A 12,907-nucleotide genomic window follows, 5' to 3' on the forward strand; every position below is an offset into this window, starting at 1 on the left:
TTCCTTAGCTTTTGGAACTTCATCACTTTCACTGCAGAGCTTGTTTGCGAACTCCATTGAAAATTCTCCTCCAACAAACAATTGGTTGATACAAGTATTGGTATTTCTAAGATACACGAGATAAAAAATTATTAAGTAATATAAAGGAAGAGCTCTTTTACGGTGATTGGCATGGAACTTTGGTTCCGTCTAATCGAATTTTGGTTCCGTTTAATGTAATTTTTCGTAACCGTTGATTAAATCTGTGATAAATTTCCTGTAAGTTCTATAATGATATGACATCGTAACAGAGCTCCGGAACGGACGTTTTAATCAGTGTTCCAAATAAAAGAAAATCAGAATCAGATCAGATTGTGAGATACGTCTCGATAGAAAAAGGGGAAAGAACTCTCCCACGAGCGCCCGCCGCCGCCACGCAGCCGCCGCCCCGCCGCCCCGCAGCCGCCGCCGCCGCCGCCCCGCAGCAGCCGCCCTGCCGATGCCGCCGCCCCTCCCCCCGTCGCGAGTCGCCGCCCGTCGGCCCGTCGCGGGGACTTAGCACGAGGGAGCTCGCCTCGGAGCTGCAGCCGACGCCTGAGTCCTGACCAAGGACTTCTCCTCGGCCATGTCTGCTGCGCTATCGCTCTCTTCACCGGCTGGATCGGAGTCGCAGCCACCACAGATGGATCGGAGTCGGCAGCCGCCGCCCTCGTCTCCCGCGGGATCGGACGCAATTCGTCAAGGTTAGTCAATTGCTTGAAGAAATGGGAGGCTGCTGGGTACTGGTCGTTGCCCTCCCTTTGGTGCTAGTCTGCTAGATAGGTCGTTGCATGATTGATTGCTTTTAGTTGAGCAGATGCAGTCATATAACGAGTATCTCCTTTGAAGTTTAAAGAAAAGAGAAAATGAAAGAGGAATCTGATTCAACTGTTAGACTGCTAGTAACGTTGGGCTATGGTGGGTTGCATATGTAAATGCAGATGGCTAGCAATTTCAGATTTTTGTTGGGGTCCTCATCTCTTAGTGAACTATCCTTGTACTGTACAATATAATGTTTTGAAACATTTTCTGGCCGTACCATGTTGCTTCCTGACAGACATCTAGTTATTGGATTGCTTTTAGTGCCCAGGTTTCTATAGAGCGATTAGTATCTAGAAGTGGTATTTAGCTTTTTGCTGAATAGTGAATAGGGTAGACTTGTGCAACATGTGAGCCTTTGGATAATTATTTCAATCCTTTTTACTTCAACTTACTTCGGCTGTATCTAGTGATCTTGACCTTTTGTTCTTGCATACAGTGAGACATCTGAATATGAAATTTGTCTTGGTCTTGTTGAACCTTGTAGCTAGACTCTGATATATTCAGCGTCTATTTCATTTGATGATTACCTGGTTCTTGTAGGTTCCAAGTGATCATAAGCTACCATCTCTTTATCCGCTCGACAGTATAGTCAAGAATATTGGAAAATATTATCACTGCTTGTATTAAACAGTTATTGCTTGACAATATAGTCTCTCCATACTCTTTCTTACTCCTGGATAAGTTTCTCTTTATGAATGTGCACGTCAGTTCTTGTGATAAACCATATTCATGACAAAGATAATGAACCAGTTTATTTTTATGATTCCAGTCTGGCTTTGGCATCTTAATGATCTCAGTTCTCTTTTGGATGTTCTAATGATCTTAGGAGGAGCACAGGGGCCGACAACGTGCTAGCAGGAGCACAGGCCGGCGACGCGCTGGGCTAGCAGGAGCAGAGCAGCTAGCGACACGCTGAATGATAATGTAGTAGTGCTGCTAGAATGGCCAACTATAGCGTGTTGATGATGTAGAAGTGATGTTTTATGCTTGTGGTTATGAAATGCTCACTAGATTGCTTTGTTCACTAGAGGTTTTTGTTCTTAACTGTTGCAGCTGCTTTTAGTGTGTGTCGGAATTTTGATGAATAGTATGTCAGAAATACAAACACGGGACTGTTGCCTCAGTTCTCTGCAGAACATTAGCTCTAATAGATATCTCTATATGGACGGAATACAAAAATACATTAGAAAGTTCAAATCAGCACTTTTTTGCATATAGAATTGGACTTCATTAGAGCTCAACTCAAACGACCATATATATGTATGGAAGTGTTTCAGCTACATGCATCTCATCATCATCATCGTCAGTGAACTACAGTCCCCATAGTTCAGGAAAAGGACCTTATCGGAGATCTGAAGTTGCACCACTGCCACCCGCTCCTTACCGAATGATGTCATCGGCAATGACCCGAAGCCGCATGACGCTATAGTCGACGACCAAGAGGAGAAGGAGAATCCCCATGGGACAGAGGGAGACGCCATCACTGATGACCCGAGGATGAAGGTGCTACGTGGACCGAGGGGCGGGGGCTGGGCACTGACATCTCTCCATAATCACATCCGCGCCGGCGCCCCCCACACGGGCCAAAAACCAATTCACCCGATGACGCCGTATTGGGGAACAAGTGGAGATGTTCTTATATATTACCCATTCACCTCCCTACGTATCATGTGTGCTAAGAAAGGTTTACAGCCAAAAACAGCCAAGTAGGTTAGCACGCCTGTGTACGTATTTTGCATGCAGCGCAAGCTGCAAGTGCAATGAGCAAAGCAGATAGGTGTCATGTTTGTTTAGTTTTCAGTTCTACAGTGTAGGTAGTTTAATAAATAACTGTAATTTCTGTTCCTTCAACGTTAAGAAGCACCATCCTAGTTGGTCAGAGGTCACCATTGTGCGTCCACATCATTAGGTCAAAGGTTCGAACCCCACTCTAGTGAATTTATTTTAGTTTTTCCAGCGCCAATATTGTTGAACCGGTCGGACGGTTTATTCAAGCTCGCTGGTTGCAAAATTGCCGGTGACTTTAAGATTCGTGCAGTCTCATTGGATGCTTCTGCCGCTCAAAAGGACGCTCGTTTTTTATAATATTCGTAAAATATATTAGAAGTTCCGGTCCCACAGATTTTGGTTCCGGTCCCAAATTTTTGGTTCCGTCTATTTACCACCATTAGATCAGGGTGGATGGATGGTTATTAAAAATGCCAATCACTGTAAAACTTGTAATAAAGGAATAGGTAATGCTCTCAGAAGTCTCATGTTATAAGTGTCGATGCCTCTATGAAGGCTCACTTCAAGTTGGAGCTCGTTTCATCAAAACTCTTATACACTTATTCATTCATAGTACACAAAATTAAATATACAGAGCAAGACATAGAGCTTGAGAGAGCCTCTAAAGGCTAAGCTAAAAGTATTGGTAGAGAAAAACTTACATCGACTCAGTCATCTTCTTGTCATAAACTCCTAATGCTTAGCATAAAAAAGGGAACCCTCTAGTGTCATTCCTGTCATGGAGGTATTATTAAATAAAAACAAGAGCATTTTCACAAGGCAACAAATCGTTGAAGATGTTTAAAGGTAAAATCAATATCTTTTTAACAAAACTGATCGCTTAATCGGCATTAGAAAAAGGCATCCATCAAGGCTGGTAACATGCTGATGAGTAAAGCATACATAGGCTTGGACCAAATAAAATACATCTTGCAAAGGGACATAATAGGGAGTCAGATATTTGTTAAAATTTGTGCTGACAAACAAAGTTTGTACCTCAATCGGTGTGACCTGCTCAGCCTCGAAATAATGAGCTATACACAATCTAAATCTTTCCTACAAGGCACGAATCGTTAATCCTTTTGCTTCAGGTAATTTTTTTTTTTTTTTTTTTGATTTTGAAGCACCGTACTGAATGCTAAAATTGGCATGTCACGCGTACATCAGAACTGTGGAAGAAATCTTGCCTTAGTATGTACAGTGTGAAAAAAAAAATCAATCAAGATTCTAGAGACATCAAGAGTAGAGAATCTGGAGATTACCTCTTCAGCTTAGGCCTTAGGGGCTCCTCACAATTCTATTCAGGCGTTGGCGCAGCGGCTTTCCACGATGACATTGACTGTCTGACAATTTCCTCAGCTTTGTCTATCCTCTGCGCGCCGTCGCCCCTGAGAGATGCACCATCACTTGTCCCACCTCCGCCATGGAGGCTCACGGCCTGACACATTCCTGCGAAGGGAAAAGTGCGCTTATGAAACACAAAAGCTTCGGACCAAGATAGATCGCGTTGCAGGCCGTGGGGGAGATGGTTCTGATGTGGCAGGGTTAGAAAGAATGGGGGCGCGGACGACCAGGAAGAGAGGCGGAGGCGTACGGCTATTCCGAGCGGAGGACGGTCGGCGGCGCAGGAGATCGATCGAGGAGGAAGAGGAAAGTGCCGGCAAAGTGGTGGAAGCCCAGATGACATTGGCCCGTTCAGTGCCTCCTGGGGCCAATCAACGTGGTGAGGCCCAGAGCAATCGTGGGAGTAGAAGCCCTACAATGAAGATGGGCCTTGCGGGACGTGAGTTCGGTCGCTGCAAGGCTGTACGGTTCGGTAAGGGCAAACAGGTGTGGACCATTCGATTGTCCAATCCAACGGCTCAGAACGTCCGAACGCTGTGGTGAGCTTCTAGTGGTTCATTATACTGTTAACTAATTCTAACATACAGGATCAGATCATTTTGTCAAGTTATACATACATATAGCCTTGACACCAAGTGAAAGAGAAGAACGCGCCTGCTTGGGCCCAAAAAACTTCGATAACGGATGTAATTCCATGGAAATGAAAAAAGGCATGTGATGCAAGTTGCGTTGTGTGGTGCTAGTGAATGCTATGCTAGCTGATTATTGAACCCTTAAATATAAAAGACATATGGCAAGAAAAACCCAAGAAACAATATGTCGTACATGTTCTATATACTCTGTAATCCCTTTTCTGTAATGTGTGGTTCATTTGGTGTGTTACTTCATACTTAGATCCTTTAGACACTTTTGCGTTAGCGTGTGTTACTGATTATTGAACCAAATCCAGTAATTGTAGTATCACCCAGAGGTTTGGTAATTATTTATCCAGCAACATGATTGCCACATACACACGCCGAAAGCGCCAAAAGTTAGTACTCCCTCCGTCCATTAATAGATGTCCGATGGTTCGTCTAAATTCGGATGTATCTATGCATTAAAGTGTGTCTAGATATATTTAAATTTAGACAAATTTTTGACATCAAAACATGGACAGAGAGTAGTACTAATAGAAGTGACAAGTGTATGAACCGGCACTACAGAGAAGCAAAATGCCAAACTATATCCCAATCTGAAACAGAGGAAACAAACCGACGAACCGTACGGTCCTCTTGTGCGGGCGCGCACACGCATGCATACTTCATGGTAGGGCTGGTGAAATAAAATGTCAGCTAGCAGAGTGAGAAAGTTAAGTGGAGTAAAACTTGTGGCCGAGTTTTGTGAAAGCATCGCCCCGTCCGTGCAATGAACGTAAACCATTCCTGATGACTGGAGACCACGCAAGACTTCTTATTCACAAAAATCTCTCTCCTAACATTTTCTTTAGACAACCAATACTTTTATCTTATGGTCAAAGGCAACTTGTATGATGGGTAATTGGTCCTCTCGGCCATTAGGAAATGGAAAAGGTAGACAGCAACAGATTCTAACACTAACCATTTTAAGTGGAATCTTGCACAAACCAAATTCTCCTCTCTCTTGTTAGTTTATGCAAGCGACAGAGGCATCTAATCATGGGCGGGCCCATGTGTATTCATGGGTATTCAGGTGAATACCCAAAAAATTTGGCAATTTTTTTATATTATATGATACAGCCATAAACTAAGGTATACAATGTATCAAAACCATTTTTATAGTTGACAGGGAGTATACTGTAGCGCAGCTGGCTACAGGTGATTACCATCAGTAGCAGGTTTTGGGTTCAATCTCCCATATGTTCACCTTTTTTGCTATTTCTCTTGGTAATTTCTTTTATTTTGAATACCCATTAAATAAATCCTAGGCCCGCCCATGCATCTAATCAGATTGACAACGATGTGCAAATATAATAGCCAATAAGATACACATCAAAGTCGTATTGTATAGATATGATCTATCATCATGCATAGATTCTGAGGAAATTGGTGGGCTACATGGCGGAGTTTGTTTGGTGACTTTTGATACGGAGTACCAAAAAGCAGCAAGTTTGTTTATCGTTCTAGCATTCTAAAAGCACTTAACATGGGACATATTGACGCAACGTGTAGAGCAAAGTTAGTTTGTCGCTCTAGCTCTTTAGGGTATGTTTGGTAGGCCGGTGAACCCAAATTTTCTCACCTAATTAGACTTTGGGATGTCTGTTAGCATAGTGTTAGAGCATCTGCAGCCGCGTCCCTAAAGCATCCCTTAAAGGGATTTGGGGCACGCCGGACAAAAAAACGTTTCCAACCGCGTCCCCCAAATCTCTTTTTTGTCCGACGCGGGCCAATACTGTGTCCGGCTCTCCGAGCCCATCCCCGCCCCACAGGGGACGCTTCGGGCACGTCGGACACAACGAAAAGCGAGGCGAGACGTGGCGGGACTGACGCGTCAGCGGCACATTCAAGTTTGAACCTAACCGTCGCCTACCTCGCGATGGAAGTTAATTGGCGTGCAGTGACACACTAACGAAGTGTCGCAGCTTTGCCTTAATGGCGACGGAGGGGCAGGTGAGACGTCTCGTTGGTGTTGCGCAACCTCCACGCGTTGCTGGCGTTCGCACGCCACCGCGCGTTCACGTGCTTTCTTCCCGCCACTTCTGGCCTCTTCGGAGTGGGAGGAGGCGGCGCTGGCGGACATCATTGCAGCGTTGGACGCCGCCACGGCGGAAGAGGCGTGGCGGCGCCGGACGGAGGAGATGGCCGAGCGGTGGTGTGCAGAGCGGCAGCGCCAGCGCATGGAGCGGGAGCTCCTGTACCGTGAACGGCGGGAGGTGATCGAGGAGCGGCGGCGGGAGGCGGTGGAGCGTCAGCAGCGGCAGGCGGCGGAGGAGCGTGAGTAGCGGGAGGCGGCGCTAGAGGCAACGGAAGCGGCCTGGGGTGCGAGGGCGGATGCGTTGGCAGGGGAGGCCGACGCGTTGGCGGCGCAACTAGAGGCGCAAATGGAGGAGGAGGAGGAGGAGGAGGAGGTGGAGGAGGAGGAGGAGGCGGGGCGGAGGAGGACGACGACGACGACTTCGAGTGGTCCGATGACGACGGGCCGCACCCGGAAGAGGCGGCGGATCAGCAACGAGCGCTCGTCGAGTCCTTCGAGTCAGAGAAGAAGCTCCAGGACGACTCCTGTGCCCGTGAAGACGCGCAGATTCGCCGCGCCGTCGAGCTCTCCCTCCAGGCGGCGCAGCAGGGGAGGGCAGGCGACGACGCGCTGATGGAGCAGCGGCGTCTGGTCACCGTCCTACGCATGGAGAGGCAGCGCGCGCAGTAGGAGTTGCGGCGGAGGGGAGGCGACGACGTGGTGGGGCCGTCGAACGCACCGCTGGGCGGCCAGTAGGCTAGAGTTTAGATAAAATCTAGCCGTTTTTTTCAAACAATGTAATATATAATCAAATTTGAATGAATTTTTTTATTTTCGTTTATATTTATTTGGGGGCACCGTTTGGGGACGTGACTGGGGAGCGATGTCCCCCAAACGCGACACGAACGAAACACGTCCCCTAAATACTCGATCCGAATACGTTTGGGGGACGCGACTGGAGATGCTCTTAGTCCTTAGGCATTGCTCACCTCACACCAAAAAGACCTCCTAGTCGGGCAGAGTAGAGAAGCTCAAATCGAGTCTCTACTTGACCTGGCGGACTCGCCTTGAAACTTTTTTTACACTCGTGACACGCATCCTCCCCCCCTCCCTCCCCCCGCTCTAGTGGATATATATGTTGTCTTCATTGTGTATATCCGCGCGAACTATTTATTTTTGGTGTCCTGTTTTGCTTTTGTGTATCTTTTTAAGGTTTCTAGTTGCACGCTAGCAAACCGCGGATAAGGACCTGATTGCTTTATTCTATTCAAGGTCCTATTTTTAAGAAATTTAGGCTTGTGACATGTGTTTAGGATCCAAGTGATACAATACAACAAATAAGTCACAGGTAATTGGAATGAGGATGAAGCAAGGATCATATCCCAAATCCATCAAGGAACATAATTGACCAATTGATACAACATAATACATGCCAACAATAATTGGAAGTGATAAGTGTATCCACCGATCGATCTCTCTGCCACGGTGGTCATCATAGAAGCACACAGATACTGCCCTATGAGTAGACGACGACATCCCAATTTGGAACAAAGCAAGGATGGCCGTACACGTACGGTCCTTGTCGACACGCATCCATCCAGACACATCCATCAGAATTCAGAGATGTGCTCCGTCTCTCTTGTAATCGGTCGATCTAGGTCTGGGAGGAGACGAAGACGCAGATCTGCTCGAGGAAGGTCTAGCCCTGGGGCTGGTCCACGTGGAGGACGTACCCACCCGCCACCGCCGTCGAGTATCGGTGTGGCCCCAAAACGAACTTGGTTCAATTAGTACTTAGGATTAACATCATGAATATATAATTTTAAAAATAAACTAACTTGACATGGATACAAAATCATATGGTTTTCTCTAACCCAGTGAAATAAAAACAATATTTTTATGTGAAAAAGGCCCGATCAATTAGAAGGATACATCCATACTAATAAAAGCTCTACTAACTAATCATCTTTTATGTACTTTACAAATTTTAAAAAAAATCATCCTATTTCACCTCGTTTCAACCATATTTTGAAAACAAATGGTGAGAAATTTATAATAAGCTTACATTAAGTCAAAAAAAATTTAGGAAATTTTGATAACCCATTGATACAAATATGTGGTTTTTAACACTACTAGATAGCTGCTGAGACTACTTGTGTGCGCAAACTAAAATAAGTGGACAATACTTATTTATAATAGAAACATATTTGTCTATAATCACAATCTTTTTAATAGCATTAACTTATTTTGTTTTTTGTGTAACAAAAAACAATTGCATGATTTTGTATATTAATACTAAGGTTTTGTTATTGCCTAGCGAAAATATTATTTACACTAAATTTTTGTACTTGTTTTTTTTAAAATATTATTATTATGAGTGTATTTTTCTACTATTTAGTTTGTAATGTTAATTACATTTTTTTTTGCGAATAAATGTTTCTTTTATGGTCTTAACTTTGTAATTGATCTATTAGATGCCTTGATTCCGGTGCATTTTTTAGTAGACCGGTTTACAACGGGTTGTTTGTCTGGAGGTATATAATGTAGCATTGAAATGCCAAAGAATGTTGTTACATGTATATATGATAAAAATTTCTTGGCAAGCGTTGTTAGAAAACACATACCTAATGATGGATACATTAATATGTTTTCATATGTTTTTTTTTACCATAGTTTGTCCCTGGCCCTTTATTATTATATCACAACAATTTGAGATTATACAATCTGTAAAGAGTCTTGATATATACATGAGATATTTAAAAGCATGAGTAACAAATACATATCTTTACAAATGTTGATCCGTTAGTATTTAATTAAGTTGGTTGTGGCTCGAAAGATGGCTACAAAGTGAAAAATATCTAGTTTAGTCAAATTTGAGCGGGGAATGAGACACACAAGATGACCATGAACCTAAGCTTTGATATGTTTTGTACACTCTTTTCATGCTTTGTTCTCAATTCTCCTATAGCTACAGTCGATATATAGTCTTTATTGTGTATATCCGCCAACTATTTATTTTTGGTGTCCTGTTTTGCTTTTGTGTATTTTTTGGGTTTTCTATTTGCACGCTAGCAAACCGTGGCTGAGGACCTGATTTGTTTACATTGTTCTATTCAAGGTCCTATGTGTAAGAAAGTTAGGCTTGTGACATGTGTTTAGGATCCAAGTGATAGTGTGATACAATACAACAAACAAATCACAGATAATTGAAAAGAGGAGGAAGCAAGGATCATACCCAAATCCATCAAGGAACACAATTGATCAATCGATACAACTACACGCCAACAATAATTGGAGGACAATAATTGGAAGTGATAAGCGTATCCACCGATCGATCTCTCTGCCACGGCGGCCATCACAGAAGCAGACAGATACTGCCAGACGAGTAGACGACGACATCCCAATCTGAAACAGAGCAAGGACGGCCGTACGCGTACGGCCCTCGTCGGCACGCATCCGGACGAATTCAGAGATAATACTCCATCTCGATCGATCTAGGACTGGGAGGAGACGAAGACGCGGATCTGCTCGAGGAAGGTCTGGCCCTGGGGCCGGTCGACGCGGCGGACGTAGCCCGCCGCCACGGCCGGCGAGTACTCGGCGTGGCCCCGCCGCCCGCTGCGCGCCCACATCTCCGCCGCGTACCCGCGGTGCGCGTAGTACGCCACCGCGCCCTCCGCCGCCTCCCCCTCGTCCGCCACCTCGACCTCGACGGGGAGGCGCTCGTAGTGGCCGCGGGACACGCCCTCCAGCTCGTCCAGCCGCGCCAGCCCGCGGGCCGTCACGGAGTAGAGCTCGCCCTTCACCCGGTGGCAGCCGGCGGAGCCCGGCAGGTTGAGCAGGAACGGGACGCGGTAGGGCCCGCACACGAGCGGGAGCGGGGCGGCGGTGGCGGCGGCGCCCGCGAAGGACGCGTCGCCGGTGAGGAAGAGGTCCTGCAGCAGGGCGTGGTTGGAGAAGCCCCGCTTCAGCGTGCCGTACGTGAACACCAGCGTCCTCTTCGCCGCCGCCGGCGGGGAGGGCGGGTGCTCCGCCGGTGCGTCGCCCGGCGCCGCGCCCATGTTGATGTACGGAGACGATTGGCTGGCTGGCACGAGAGAGACGATGGGGAAGAAGAGGTCTGTCTGGTCTGGTCGTTTGGTCGCTGTGGGGGTGCTGCATTTATTGGCCGAGTTGGGGTGCGGGGCGATTTGCACAAAAATAACCCAAAACTGAAAAAAAAGCACAGACTGACGCTCCGGCGAAACTATTTCACCCATCTAACCCTTTTGTGTGGCGCCCCGCACAACGGCGCCACACATGCCCATGTGGCTCCCCTCCTGCCGGCGCCACCGTCCCAGCCGACGTGGCCCCCTCGCCGCCGAGCCGGTGCGCCCATCCGACGTGGCGAGCATGTGTGGCGCCCTCCCAACGGCGCCACACATGCACTTGGAATTGCCCAAAACATACCGTGAGACAAATCCTCCGGGACTTAGCCGTTTTGCGAGGCTCGATGTGTGGCGCCGATGCCACGGCGCCACACTAGCTCGTGTGGCGCCGATGCCACGGGCGCCACACATCCACTTAAGTGTGGCGCCCGCGCCAGCGCCCAGCCCGACCCTCTCTTTCTTCTTTTCTCTTCCTCTCTGCTTCTCCTCCCCAACCGTCGCCGCCGCCCGCCTCCCCTTCGGCCCCCCCACCAAATCGACCAAGGAATCGTCAGATCTATCCGGCCAAGTCCTTCCTCCTCCATTCCTCAAGGTATTCCCCTTCGATTCCCTCTGATTCGTCCACTATTGTTGGTGGATTTGGTGGATTTGGATATGAACCCTAGATTTGTCTATGTAGATATAAAATGGCTATGTATGTGTTCAAATTCTATGTATGTATATCTTGAAATGTCTACTATTTGTGATGGAATAGCTCATATTTGAACCAAATATTTGTTGGAACCCTAGATATGAATGTATGTGTGTATGTATGGAACTCTCATGTATTTGGATATGAACTCTCATGTATGTGTTGCTCATTTTTGTTAGTGGAATGACTCATAATATGGTTCTGTAAACATGTAGGATGGTGTGGCTTCTGGATGAAGAGTACGACAGGGAGCACCGAGTCGTTCATATGACGGAGAGGGGAACCGGATCTTCACCCTTTGAAGATTCGGTACCATGGCACGGTAGATATGCCGTATGACGAGAGGTACACGGAGTTTATCCAGCCCCACCGGCCTTCTCCCGTTCATCACGCTTGTAAGCCGGGGGGCCGAACATGAACGCCGCGGCACTCACCGCCCTTGTCGACCGGTGGAGGCCGGAGACGCACACCTTCCACTTGAGGGCCGGCGAGATGACCCCTACTCTTCGAGATGTCTCAATGATACTTGGACCGCCTATTCGTGGCGAGCCACCGTGTATGAACACAGCTTTCGATGGGTGGCGCGAGCAGATGGCGAACCTATTGGCATGGCTCCTCCGGCGCCGGAAAATCCAAAGGAGAGAGCTCCCGCCGGCGCACCTTTCGCTTGGATACGGACTAACTTCGGAGAACTCCCGCCGGAAGGGGCCGAGCGTGACACTATCGGACGTACACCCGAGTGTACTTGTGGTACATGTTATCGAGGACTCTCTTTGCCGACGATGGTGGGAAGTTGGCCCATTGGTGTTGGCTCAAGGCGCTTACGGTGTTGGAGCGCCGGTGGAGTTGGGAAACAAGCGGCACTTGCCTACCTCTACCGACAGGTGATGATTTGTTCTATTTACTATTTTCCTATAGTAGTGTGCTAGACAAAGTCCTAACCAAATGTCTTATGTACGCAGTTGGACGAAGCTTGTCGCAGGACTGGGAGCAGGACTGGGAGCGGCGGTATTGGTGGATGCTTGCTCCTACTTTCCGTATGGAGATGGGACCGCCTATCAGTTGGCCGGCCCAGGATACTCACAGCGAGACCATGGCCTCATTACCGGCACAACCTTGATCGGGAGCCGACTTGGGCATATCTTTGGGACAATGTCTCGGAGATGACGAGCGACCCAAAGATCATGTACGTGCACTACACTGAGGAGTTGGATACTCTTACCGCTGAGCAGGTAACCGATTTTAATCCATCACTCTTTTGCAATGGGGTCTTCATATTTTAGTCCAATTCCGAAATATTTGTATGTTGCAGGTGGATTGGGAGCCATATGGTACGTACTACCGTATTGGCGCGGGGATGGCTGACCTCAACCCCAAGTGCCTTGAGGAGGCGTGTTTCTGGCGTATGCGCTGCCTACTCATATGC

The 12,907-nt window shown here is 47.3% G+C and overlaps 1 protein-coding gene and 1 long non-coding RNA gene across 2 annotated transcripts; one reads left to right on the forward strand and one right to left on the reverse strand.

Annotated features, from left to right (window-relative positions):
* Positions 1–520: 520 nt before the first annotated feature.
* Positions 521–1,603, forward strand: LOC124684201. The gene is made up of 2 exons (XR_006996941.1): positions 521–722; positions 1,381–1,603. It is a non-coding gene; the product is annotated as an uncharacterized LOC124684201 (long non-coding RNA).
* Positions 1,604–9,930: 8,327 nt separating this feature from the next.
* LOC124684202 (putative gamma-glutamylcyclotransferase At3g02910) lies at positions 9,931–10,714 on the reverse strand. Its single transcript, XM_047218575.1, has one exon. It carries the CDS (start codon positions 10,701–10,703, stop codon positions 10,137–10,139), a length of 567 nt encoding a protein of 188 aa, XP_047074531.1. The 5' UTR covers positions 10,704–10,714; the 3' UTR covers positions 9,931–10,136.
* Positions 10,715–12,907: the final 2,193 nt, after the last annotated feature.

Source organism: Lolium rigidum, chromosome 1, assembly GCF_022539505.1.
Source record: "Lolium rigidum isolate FL_2022 chromosome 1, APGP_CSIRO_Lrig_0.1, whole genome shotgun sequence".
Lineage (NCBI taxonomy): Eukaryota > Viridiplantae > Streptophyta > Magnoliopsida > Poales > Poaceae > Lolium > Lolium rigidum.